The sequence below is a fragment of the Chiloscyllium plagiosum genome, chromosome 7 (genome assembly GCF_004010195.1).
Source record: "Chiloscyllium plagiosum isolate BGI_BamShark_2017 chromosome 7, ASM401019v2, whole genome shotgun sequence".
Lineage (NCBI taxonomy): Eukaryota > Metazoa > Chordata > Chondrichthyes > Orectolobiformes > Hemiscylliidae > Chiloscyllium > Chiloscyllium plagiosum.
Genome location: NC_057716.1, coordinates 35428506 through 35442007, shown reverse-complemented (window position 1 = coordinate 35442007; position 13502 = coordinate 35428506). Strand labels below are relative to the sequence as shown.

Sequence of the window (13502 nt, the reverse complement as noted above, 5' to 3'; positions counted from 1 at the left end):
GGGGGGGGGGTGGGGGAGAGGGAAAGAGGAGAGAGAAGGGGATCAGCCACAATTCTACTGAATGATGGATACGGCTCAAGGGGCTGAATAGCCCAATATTGTTATCCAATTTCCTATGATCTTATGGTTTTACCACAATAATTAACAGCAGGCTATGGTGTGTCTGCTCTGCCATTAAATGAGATCATGGCTGATCAGATTATCTTCAGCTCCACTTTTCTGCCTTTTCCCCATAACTCAGCTTGCTTCCTGATTAAAAATCTCTCTCTCTCACCTACTGACCCCACCTGAACAGCCCTCTGAGATAATGAATTCCACAGATTCACAACAGTGAGAGAAGAAATTGCTCCTCATTTCTTTCTTAAGTAAATGACCCTTTATTCTAAGATAATACCCTCACCCTTAAATCTTCCACAAGGGGAAGCAACCTTTCTGCATCAAGTCCCCAAAAGATCTTGTGTGTTTCAATAAAGTCTCCTTCCATTTTTCCCAAATACCAATGAGTACAGGATACTCAACCTCTCCCCATAAGGCAGTCCCTCCAGACCCAGTATCAGCCTCATAATCCTTCTGTGGACAGTTTGCAATGCCAGTATATCTCTCCTTAGACAAGGGGCATACAATTGTTTGCAGTATTCCTGCTGTTGCCTTGCATGCCTTTTGCAAAGCCTCTCTACCTTTATACTCCAGTCCCTTTGAAATAAAGGCCAACGTTCCATTTGCTGCCCTACAATCCACTGAATTTAGATAGTAGTATCTTGTGATTTATGGATAAGGACTCACAAATCCTTCTGATCTGTAGCTTTCTGCAGTTTCTCTCTCAAATAATATTCAGCTCCTCTGTTCTTCCTGCCAAAGTACAAAACCTCACATTTCTCCATACTATGTTCCATCCACCAAGCTGTTTGCCCACTTACTTAAAATGGCTATATTCCTCTGCAATTTTTTTCCCATCACCCTCATCACTTGCCTTTCCACCAATTTGTCATCTGTACATTGAGGGAAACAGTGTACTTGTTGCTGTGGGTAGATGTTGCTGTGGCAGTGGGGAGCTCTATGATCAAGCCTCAAACAGCACAGAGATTGAGGACTTGGGTATACCCTGTCCCGAGCATTACTACTCCTCTTTCTCCTCCTCCTCCTTCAAAATGAGGCTGCATATTCCCGTGCACTTCCTACATCCATCCGATACATTAAGTTCAATCTATAACATGTTCACCCACTTCCCTGGCTAGTCTCCATGCAGTTGAATTTGATGTAATTGTCAAATGAAATTAGGCTGTTGACTCCAGATCATTAATAAACAGTTCCAAAAGAATGGAAGGGATGTGAGACATTTTCTGTGGTTATATGGTCTACCTACATAAACTTGCGAAGTATATTAATCTTACTCCAAGACAGCTCGTCACCACTCCTCCCCCACGATTGAGCGAAGTGTTATACATAATTGAGCTCATGTTTCATGCCTCAGTGTATATTTTGAGATTCCGAATGGTGCTGAGTAGCGATTCCAATGAAATGCAGCACCTGTCACACAGCAACTCCACTACTCAGAATTCCCACCGTCTTTCCTCACAGAGGCACCCAAATATCTCCACCCTGAAAAGCAAAAACGTCCAGCAAAAGGAAAATTCTGACATACACAAATCACTTGTCGCATCATGTAAACTTTCCCAGGGTTCACCAACTGTTTAGAAATATTCTCAGACTTCGAGTCTGACTCAGGAGGTACAGGTTTTAAGTTAGATTGGAAGACTTACCGTTGGAGATACGATGCCTATTTGACCAAGCTACAGGAAAGCTGGGCACTTCACACTCTGATGTGCAATTCATGTTCACAACATGTTTATGGTTGTACTGTACACTTGCGTTTTGTATTCAAGGACTTAAAACACAAGCAGGAGGGCGCAGATTCAGTGTACACACTGCTTTGGAGACAGCATCTTGTATCAGTACAAAGCATACAGTTTAAGAGCAGGGAGACTATGCTGGAACTGTACAAAACTTTGGTTCGGCCACAGATTCGAGTATTATGTGCAGTTCTGGAATCCCTTTGTAAGATGGATGCAATAGCACAGAAGACAGTACAGAGGAGATTTACCAGGTTGTTGCCTGGGCTGGAGAGTTTCTAGGTTATGGAGAGAGATTGGACTGACTGAGGTTGTTAGACAGGAAGAAACTTCCAGAGGGTGGTGAGAAGCGACAACTCTCTACCTATAAAGGGAGTAGAGGCAGAAACGCTGATGATATTTAAGAAATATTTAGATGGACTGTTGCAATGCTAAAGCGTAGAAGGCTATGAGACAAGTGCTGGAAAATGAGAAGAGATTAATTACGTAGTTTTTGACCTGAGCAAACGCAATGGGCCACCGAGTTAAGCACCCAGACAAGAGAGGAAGCACAACATCTGTACAACGCACCATTAAAACACCCAATAACATAATTATCAGCTTAGAAAGTGTAAGAAATTACACGTGATATACTTTGCAGACTCTTACCATTCTTGTCAGAGAGTAGAAAGCACTGGTAGGCACAGTCAATCTTCACTGAGTAAGTAATACATTTGGGAAGTTGCATTACTCAAAACACTACTTAGGTAGTGTCTCCCACCCATCCCCCACCTCTAACCAAAACAAATATTCTGCATGCCGGATCGGTAAGGTAATTAGATTTTTTTTAATCTTTATTTCTCGACAGTCTCTTTGGGAATTCAGAATATTGGGAATGGAGGTTAGGGCAGTTCAATGTTCCTCCTGCAGAATGTGGGAGGTAAGTGACACCACTTGTTTCCCTGCTGACTTCCTCTACGGGAAGTGCACCCAACTCCAGCTCCTCGAAAGCCGCATTAGGGAGTTGGAGTTGGAGCTGGATGAACTTTGGAACATTTGGGAGGCAGAGGGAGTTAATGAGAGGAGTTATGGGAGGTAGTCACACCTCAAGTACAAGAAAAAGGCTGATGGGTTACAGTTAGGGGACGGAAAGGGAACCGGCCAGCAGTGCAGGGAACCCCTGTGGCCATTCCCCTCACTAACAAATATACCGCTTTGGATACTGTTTTGGGGGTGGGAGGGGGGAGGGAATGACATTCCAGGGGTAAGCCATGGGGAACAGGTCTCTCGTACAGAGTCTTTCCCTGTTGCTCAGAAGGGAAGGGGGAAGAGGAGCACAGCATTGGTCATTGGGGAGTCCATAGTTAGGGTGACAGACAAGGAGGTTCTGTGGAAACGAGAGAGACTCACGATTGGTGTGTTACCTCCCAGGTACCAGGGCTCGTGATGCCTCGGATCGTGTTTTTGGGATCCTTGAGGGGGAGGGGGAGCAGCCCCAAGTCGTGGTCCACATAGATACTAACAACCATAGGTAGGAAAAGGGATGGAGATTTAAAGCAGAAATTCAGGGAGCTAGGGTGAAAGATTAGAGCTACAACAAAGAGTTGTTATCTCTGGTTTGTTGCCCGTGCCACGTGCTAGTGAGGCAAGGAATAGGGAGAGACAGGAGTTGAACATGTGGCTACAAGGATGGTGCAGGAGGGAGGGTTTCGGATACCTGGATAATGGGGGCTCATTCTGGGGTAGGTGGGACCTCTACCAACAGGATGGTCTTCACTTGAACCAGAGGGGTATCAATATCCTGGGGGTGGGGGAAATTTGCTAATACTCTTCAGGAGGGTTTAAACTAATTCAGCAGGGGGGTGGGAACTGAAATTGTAGTTCCAGTCTCCAGGACATTGAGAATAGCAAGGTCAGAAATAAAGGTTTCAAGGTCACAAGAGTTCAATGGCAAGCAAGAAATTGGTTTGAAGTGTGTCTACTTCAACACCAGGAGCACCCGGAATAAAGTGGGTGAACTCGCAGCATGGGTTGGTACCTGGGATTTCGAAATGGCTACAACATCGGAGACATAGATACATCAGGGACAAGAATGGTTGTTCCAGGTTCCGGGATTTAGATGTTTCAGAAAGAACAGAGAAGATAGGGAGAGGTATGGCATTGTTAGTCAAGGACAGTATTACGGTGGCAGAAAGGATATTTGAGGACTCGTCTACTGAGGTAGTATGGGCTGAGGCAAGAAACAGGAAAGGAGACGTCACCATGTTGGGAGTTTTCTATCAGCCTCCGAATAGTTCCAGAGATATAGAGGTAAAGATAGCAAAGATAATTCTGGACTGGAGCGAGAGGAACAGGGTTGTTGTTATGGGGGAACTTTCCAAATATTGACGAGAAATACTACAGTTCAAGTACTTAGATAGGTCAGTTTTTGTCCAGTGTGTGCAGGATGGATTCCTGACACAGTATGTAGACAGGCCAACAAGGCATGAGGCCACATTGGATTTGGTACTGGGTAATGAATCCGGCTCGGTGTTAGATTTGGAGATAGGTGAGCACTTTGGTGATATGACTACCATTCGGTTATGTTTACTTTAGCGATGGAAAGAGATAGGTAAATAATGCAGGGCAAGAGTTGTTGCTGGGGGAAAGGCTATTATGATGAGATTAGGCAAGATTTAGGATGCATAGGATGGGGAAGGAAATTGCAGGGGATGGGCACAATTGAAATGTGGAATTTATTCAAAGAACAGCTACTGCGTGTTCTTGATAAGTATGCACCTGTCAGGTAGGGAGGAAGTGGTCAAGCGAGGGACCGTGGTTTACAAAAGAGGTTGAATCTCATGTCAAGAGGAAGAAGGCAGCTTACAGTAGTATGAGACGTAAAGGCTGAGTTAGGGCACTTGAGAGTTACAAGTTAGCCAAGAAAGACCTAAAAACAGAGCTAAGAGCAGCAGGAGGGGACATGAGAAGTTGTTGGTAGATAGGATCAAGGATAATCCTAAAGCTTTCTATAGGTATATCAGGAATAAAAGAATGACGAGAGAAAGATTAGGGCCAATCAATCAAAGACAGTAGTGGGAAGTTGTGCGTGGAGTCCAAAGAGATAGGGGAAGCACTGAATGAATATACAATTCTGTCGAGGAGAATACTGAGATACAGGCTACTAGATTAGACAGTATTGAGGTTCACAAGGAGGTGTTAGCAATTCCAGAAAGTGTGAAAATAGACAAGCTGAATGGAATTTATCCTAGGATTCTCTGGGAAGCCAGGGAAGAGTTTGCAGAGCTGGAAAAGCGCAGCAGGTCAGGCAGCATACAAGGAGCAGGAGAATCGACGTTTTGGGCATTAGCCCTTCTTCAGGAGCCATTCCTGAAGAAGGGCTCATGCCCGAAACGTCGATTCTCCTGCTCCTTTGATGCCGCCTGACCTGCTGCGCTTTTCCAGCAACACATTTTCAGCTCTGATCTCCAGCATCTGCAGTCCTCACTTTCTCCTAGAAGAGTTTGCAGAGCCTTTGGCTTTGATCTTTATGTCATCAATGTCTACAGGAATAGTGCCAGAAGACTGGAGGATAGCAAATGTTGTTCCCGTGTTCAAGGAGAGTGGAGACAACCCTAGTAATTATAGATCAGTGAGTCTTACTTCAGTTGTGGGCAAAGTGGTGGAAAAAGTTATGAGATAGGATTTCTTATCATCTCATAAGGAATAAGTTGATTATGGATAGTCAACATGGTTTTGTGAAGGGTAGGTTGTGCCTCACAAACCTTATTGAGTTTTTTGAGATGGTGACCAAACAGGTGGATGAAGGTAAAGTGGTTGATGTGGTGCATATGGATTTCAGAAAGGTGTTTGATAAGATCCCCTACAGTAGGCTACTGCACAAAATACAGAGGCATGGGATTGAGCATGATTTAGCGGTTTGGATCAGAAATTGGCTAGCTAAAAGAAGACAGAGGGTGGTGGTTGATGGGAAATGTTCATCCTGGAGTTCAGTAACTGGTGGTGTACCACAAGGATCTGTTTTGAGGCCTCTCCTGTTTGTCATTTTTATAATGGGTTAGTAAATTTGTGGATGACACCAAGGTTGGTGGAGGTGTGGATAGTGCCGAAGGATGTTACAGGTTACAGAGGGACATAGATAAGCTGCAGAGCTGGGGTGAAAGGTGGCAAATGGAGTTTAATGCAGAAAAGTGGGAGGTGATTCACTTTGGAAGAAGCAACAGGAATAAAGAGTACTGGGCTAATGGTAAAATTCTTGGTAGCATAGATGAGCAGAGAGATCTCGGTGTACATGTACTTAGATCCACCCAGGTTGCCACCCAGGTCGATAGGGTTGTAATGAAGGCACACGGTGTGTTGGCTTTTATTGGTAAAGGTATTGAGTTTTGGAGCCACGAGGTCATGCTGCAGCTGTACAAAACTCTGGTGCAGCTGCACTTGGGAGTATTGTGTACAGTTCTGGTCACCACATTATGGGAAGGATGTGGAAGCTTTGGAAAGAGTTCAGAGGAGATCTACTAGAATATTGCATGGTATGGAGTGAAGGTCTTATGAGGAAAGACTGAGGGACTTGAGAATGTTTTTGTTAAAGAGAAGATTGAGAGGTGACTTAATTGAGACATATAAGATAATCAGAGGGGTAGATAAGGTGGACAGTGAGAGCCTTTTTCCTTGGGTGGTGATGGCTAGCACAAGGGGACATAGCTTTAAATTGAGGGGTGATAGATACAGGACAGATGTTAGAGGTAATTTCTCTACTGAGTATTAGGGGCGTGGAATGCACTGCCTGCAACAGTTGTAGACTCACCAACTTTAAGGGCATTTAAATGGTTATTGGATAAACATATGCCTGAAAATTGAATAGTGTAGGATGAATAGGCTTCAGAATGGTTCCACAGGTCAGTGCAACATCAAGGGCTGAAGGGCCTGTACTTTGCCGTAATGTTCTATCACTTCTTGCAATTCTCTATTCTCTCTCCTCCTGGGATCTCTCAGCCCGTGATCCCCCAACCTGCTCAAATGAAGGTAAAGGAACAGGACCACATCTTCCAACTGGTTTTTGATTTGTTCATTTAATGTGGTCATCACTGGTTGGACCAGTGTTCACTACCTGTCCCTTAATGCCCAAGAGAAACTGTCTTCTTGAATCACGAGCAGTCCTTGTGGTGTACGGTCATCCACTGTGCTGTGAGGGAGGGAACTTCAGGGAAGGCAGCTGGTGTGGCAGTGAAGTGGTAATGTCCTGGATTAATGATCTTGAGCCCAGGACAGAGAGAGAGAGGAGCATGAGTTGGCACTATGTTGGCATAGTGACAAGGGAAGAGAACTTGAAAAGGGTAAGAGCAGTGGGTGGGAACACAGCAGTCCTGAGGCTGCCTCTAATGTATTCAGAGATGGCAGTACCAACGTCCAGTAGGCAACTGCACCACTATCCACTCCCCGAACGTCCCCCACTCCAAATTGAAATCTCTGGGAAGTCTCTCAAGTCAAAGCGAGTCAGAGGGGAAATTCCCCATTCTGCCTACCAACTCAAACAGCCCATTTAGCATCCACCATCAACAGCCAGTAGTCCAAGTCCCTGCCCCCAGACACAGGGCAGTCGCCAAACCCTGTCCCTATCCCAACACGAGACAGTCCCCAGACTCCCCCTTTCTCTGCCCAACATGAGGCAGCTCCCAGAGCACCTCCTTCCTCGGCATCAATAAGGGGTAGTCCCCAGTCCATATCCTCACCGTGGGACTGAACCCAATATGGGACAGTTCCCAGATTCCCCCTTCCCCAGCTCCAAACAAGACAGTCCACGCTCCCGACACAGGACGGTCCACAGTCCCTGCCCCTAACATGGGGCCGTCTCTTGCATCACTGAAACAGGGCAGTCTCCACACTATACATTCACAGAACAGCTTGTCAGTTCACGTGTATTTTACTTGCCTTTCCAGCAATTTCAGTGAGTTTTTCCTTGTCATTGCAGAGCCCTGAGCCAAGGCCCCCGAGAGCGTATGCCGACCTCACCATGACTGGATAGCCTATCTTCTCTGCTGCTTTGTAAGCATCTTTCAGCTACAGATGTAAAAAGAATCATCAGCAAGAGTGCAGAACGGACAGCTTCAGTCCTCAGTTAACACTCCCAATCATCCCATTCCAAAACCCAGCAATCCAAGCCCGAAAGCACACAGGGATTGGCTCAACATTTGTTCAAAGTATAGCCGACTAGATTTTGGGTGATGGTGGTGGTGGGGGGGGGGGGGGGGGGGGTCTGGCCAGGGAAATCCAGCCATTCTTGACCACTGCACCCGCGGACTGAGTTGCATGGAGTCAAAACGAGAGATAGTGGTGCCCACACTCCACACAGAGACCCCGTTACGCAGTCCCCTCCTCACAAATGTGGGGTAATGCTTTTCCTTCTAAATTTGCTCATTATTACCCATTGCAAATTACCCCCAAAGGACAGTTAAGGGTCAACTCCATTACTGGGGTTCTGGAGTCAAATGGACACCAGGCCAGGTAAGGGCGGCAGATTCCTTCCTTCAAAAGGGACACTCATGATCCAGGAGAGTTTTAGAAGACTATTAGACTTGCTTTTAATTCCAGATTCTCCCGACTGGACCTGTGGGGTTGTCTTAAGGTGGGGAGACAGGGCCGGGGCAATAGAATTGTCCTGGCAGAGGGGGACTGTCTCGGGGTAAAAAAAAAAAAACTGTGCTGGGAGCTAACGGGACCGACTCAAAGGAAGATGGGGAGCTGTCCCTGAAAACTCAGGGATGGGGCTAGGATCAGGGGAGTCCCAGGGGGTGGTAGGGTCTTGATGTGGGCAGGAAGGCAGGAGTGGAGCCCACAGGAGACGAACCAAGACTGAGGGTGGAGCACATGAGCAGTTGGAGGCTTTTCAGCCCGTCAAGCCAACTACACCATTATCGCCTCAAATCCCCATTCTATGACCCCAAATAACCTCTCGTACACCCCTTGATTACGAAGAATCCGTCTACCTCTGCCTTATAAACATTCAAGGATTCTGCTTCGTCCAGTTTTTCAGAAAGCAAGTTCCAAATTACTCTCAGCCCCTCTGGGAGAAAACGTTTGACCTCACGTGTTATAAAAGGTTAAATAGTTGTGTTCCTGTAACTCACCGACTCCACAGCAAAGCTCGGTGCTATTTTCTCGTTGATCTCCAGTAATTTGTCTGCAAAAAGCTGTCTGTCTTCAGTAGCCATGATCGAGCTGACTGGAGTTCCCAGTACTTGGACCCCATACTTCTCCAGCACTCCTTGTTTGTAAAGCTCCACACCTGCCACAGGCAATTTTCAATGGGTTATCCTTGCTGTCCAAGAACTAATTATGATCTGTTCATAAGACGACCATGGCTGGGGAGCAAGGTGCTGGGCTCAAAGAGAGTGAGGCCACAAGGAGGCTTAGCTTCAGAGAGCGAGACACCAGGACCTGGGAGCAAGGGGCTGGAGAGAGTTCTGACTTGGAGAGAGGGGAAAGAGACACAGGAGCAAGGACGAGATTACCTGAATGCACAGAGTGCTTGTAATTAGATATTGAGTTGCTAGCACAGAAATAAGTGACCTTCTAGCTATTACACAGATCTGATCGCAGGGTGACCATAAACATAATAGTCACAGCATTCAATGTATAGGAAGAATAGGGAAAAAGAAAAGATGCTGGATAGCTTTGTTTGTAACGATTGGTGGTGACAATGTGAGAAAGGTGTAATAGACAATGACGTGGAATCAGTTTGGGTTAAAAGTAATGGTTAGCAATGAAAAGAAGTCACGTGCTGGAGTCATTTAGAGGTCCCAAAAGAACTGCTTCAGTGTGGGACAGAGTGTAAATTGGGATATAATGGAGATCTGTGCCAAAAGGACACAAGAATTATCAAAGGTGATTACTGACTGGGTAAATCAGATGGACACGGGCAACATTGAAAACAGTAGATAGAAGAGCAGAATTAGGCCATTTAGCCCATCATGCCTGCTCCACTACTCAATGGTTGATTTGTTTCTCAACCCCATTCTCCTGCCTTCTCCCCTTGGTCTTAGATACTTAATTGGTAAAGGGATCAATCTCAATCTTAAATACACTCAATGGCTTGGCCTCCACAGCCTTCTGCAGCAATGAGTTCCACACATTAAGAAATTCCTCTTCACCTCAGTTTTAAAGGGTGGTCCCATCTCTCTCAGGCTGTGGCCTCAGCTCCAAGTCTCTCCCCAGTAGTGGAAAACATTTTCTCCACATTCATTCTATCCAGGCCTCTCAGTATTCTGAAAGTTTCAATCTGATCCTCATGCATCCTTCTAAACTCCATCAAGCATGGTGGCTCAGTGGTTAGCACTGCCGCCTCAGCGCCAGGGATCCGGTTCGATTCCTGCCTCGAGTGACTGTCTGTGTGGAGTTTACACATTCTCCTCCTGTCTGCGTGGGTTTCCTCCGGGTGCTCCGGTTTCTTCCCACAGTCCAAAGATGTGCAGGTTAGGTGAATTGACCACACTAAATTGTCTCAGTGTTAGGTACATCATTCAGGAGAATGGGTCTGGATGGGTTACTCTTCAAAAGTTCAGTGTGGACTTGTTAGGCCGAAGGGCCTGTTTCCATACTGTAGGGAATCTAATCTTAAAAACAAAAAAGGACAGACCCAGAATCCTCAAATTAATCTTTCTATGACAAGCCCTTCATCCCTAGGATCATTCTTGTAAACCTCCTCTGGACTCCCACCAATGCCAGCTCACCATTCCTTAGACACAGACCACAAAATTGCTCAAAATATTCCAAATACAGTCTGGCCAGAGCCTCAGAAAGCCTCAGCAGTACATCTCTGTTCTTATATTCGAGGCTCTTTTAAAATGAATTGTATTTGCCTTCCCAACTGCCAAGTTCCTTTGTGCTTCAGATTTACGATCTTTTCCCCATTTAGAATTAGCTGAAAATGTGTTGCTGGAAAAGCACAGCAGGTCAGACAGCATCCAAGGAGCAGGAGAATCGACGTTTCGTGCATGTGCCCTTCTTCAGGAATGAGGAAAGTGTGTCCAGCAGGCTAAGATAAAAGATAGGGAGGAGGGACTTGGGGGAGGGGCGTTGGAAATGCGATAGGTGGAAGGAGGAAAAGGTGAGGGTGATAGGCCGGAGTGGGGTGAGGGTGGAGAGGTCAGGAAGAAGATCGCTGGTTAGGAAGTTCGAGGGATTTGACTGAGACAAGGTGGGGGGAGCGGAAATGAGGAAACTGGAGAAATCTGAGTTCATCCCTTGTGATTGGAGGGTTCCTAGGCGGAAGATGAGGCGCTCTTCCTCCAACCGTCGTGTTGCTATGGTCTGGCGATGGAGGAGTCCAAGGACCTGCATGTCCTTGGTGGAGTGGGTGGGGGAGTTGAAGTGTTGAGCCACGGGGTGGTTGGTTTGGTTGGTCTGGGTGTCCCAGAGGCACTTTTCCAGCAACACATTTTCAGCTCTGACATCCAGCATCTGCAGTCCTCACTTTCTCCCATTTAGAATTAGGCTACACCTCTATTCTGCCTACTAACATGCATAATCTTAAAATTAGCAACAGTGGCTTCAGTTCCTTTGTAGAGATCTTTACTGTATAAAGTGAATATTTGCGTTCTTAACATGGAACCCCATGGAACTTCATTCGTCACTAGCTGCCATCCTGGAAAAGACCCCCTTTATCCCTATTCTCTGCTTTCTGCCAGTCAGCTAGTCTTCTATCAACGCCTGTACATTGCTCCAAATATCATAGGCTCTTAACTTATTTAACAGCCACATGTGCAGCACTTTGTCAAATGCCTTCTAGAAATCCAAATAGATCAGGCCCAATGGTTCTCTTGTGTCTTACTTGCCCATTACCTCCTCAAAGAAACCTAACAGATTTTTCACGCATGACCGTCCCTCGCCATGCCGACTCAGTCCTATTTTACAATGCACTTCAAAGCACTTCGCAATCTCATCCTTAATTATGGACTCCAAAATCTTACTAACAACAGAGGTCAGGCTAACCAGCCTATAGTTTCCTGTCTTGTGTGTCCCTCCCTTCTTAAATAGGGCTGTTACATTCGCCATTTCTGGGACCCTCTCTGACTCCAGTGATTCCTGAAAGAACTGCCAATGCCTTTATAATCTTCTCAGCTATTTTGTTTAGAACCATGGGTGTAGCCCATCAGGCCCAGGTGATTTATCCATCTTCAGACTTTTCAGCTTCCACAGCACCTTCTCCTTAGTAGTAGCCATTAGATTCCTTGAATATGATGATATCTGAAGTACTCATCCAAATAATTTTTAAAAGGTTGTAGAGTTTCCAGCCTCTACTGCATTCTCTATCAGCACGCTTCAGACTCCCACCAGCTGTTGAATGAAAACATTCCTTTTTCCCCCAAATCTCCTCAATCTCCTGCTTCTTACCCTAACAGACCATTTGTAAGGACCATTCAGGAGGGCCTCTTGACACAGTATGTAAGCAGTCGAGAGTGTGGTGCTGGAAAAGCACAGCGGGTCAGGCAGCATCCAAGGAGCAGGAAAATCAATGTTTCGGGCATAAGCCCTTCATCAGGGATTTTCGCCCGAAACGTCGATTTTCCTGCTCCTCAGATGCTGCGTGACCTGCTGTGCTTTTCCAGTGCCACACTCTCAACTCTGATCTCAAACATCTGTAGTTCTCACTTTCGCCACACAATGTAAAGAGTCCAACCAGGGAAGGAGTTACACTTGGACCTGGTTTTGAAAAATGAATCCGGCCAGGTGAGTGAAATTTTAGTGAGGGGGGAGCATAGATAGGGATAACAGCAGTCCTTGGGTGAAGCTGTTAAATTGGGGGAAGGCAAACTACAATATTAGGCAGGAACTGGAGAATTTTGATTGGAGGTGGCTGTTTGAGGGGAAATCCACATCGGGCATATAGGACTATTTCAAATGATAAGAGCTCAGGGATCGCACATTCCTGCGAAGATGAAAGACAGGTACAGCAAGTTACGTGAACCTTGTAACTGAAGCTTCACCTGCCTACTCTTTGCGACAAACAATAACATCTACAGCAGGCAAGGGGTCCAGCCTCGCATAACTGGCTGAACCTTTTGCACAGGTGACTGAAGCTAGAGAGAGAGAACAATGACAGAAACATTAAGGACACAAAGGAAATCATTCAGCTCCTCATCTCTTCTACAAACAGACTCAAGCCTCATCCTGCTTTTCAGCCCCTGCTCAGTCATTCTGTTGGAGTGCTTTTCAAACTAAACAGTATTCAGATTTCCAAGCCTCTCATCCTTTTAAGTAGCAAGCTCCAGGTCCTTCTGAATGAAAACAATGCCCCTGACTTCCCTATCAATCGCTGTCACTCTGATTCTCTATCATCTTTTTGCTTATGGAGGTAGAGTAGTTCAAAAAGATGACCAGACCCATCTCCATTTGACACACCCAAATCTCTCTTCAGCCTCCAGTTTCCAAGTCAATTCTGCAGAATAGCACAAGTTCACTTGGTTTCTCTCTCCTCAGATGCTGCCTGACTTGCTGAATCATTCCGGCATTTTCTGTTTTTAGTCCAGCCGATACAATTTTTCCTCATTGTTAGAAATCTGAGGTTAAATACTCGACAAAGTCGAGGCAAACACATTTCCACTCAGAGATTGATTTCTTAGTCACACACCGCCAACCCCAGCCCCACTGATGACTTGAATCTCCTTTTTTATA

The 13502-nt window shown here is 45.9% G+C and overlaps 1 protein-coding gene across 1 annotated transcript in view; it reads right to left on the bottom strand.

Moving 5' to 3' along the window:
• cps1 (carbamoyl-phosphate synthase 1, mitochondrial) overlaps positions 1-13502 on the bottom strand; it is a 730040-nt gene that overhangs the window by 652920 nt on the left and 63618 nt on the right. Inside the window, exons 15-16 of the mRNA XM_043693435.1 lie at positions 8957-9114; positions 7761-7889 (exon numbers count right to left, since the gene is read on the bottom strand). Of these exons, the coding sequence (XP_043549370.1) occupies positions 7761-7889; positions 8957-9114 (287 nt within the window). The remainder of the gene's footprint in view (positions 1-7760; positions 7890-8956; positions 9115-13502) is intronic.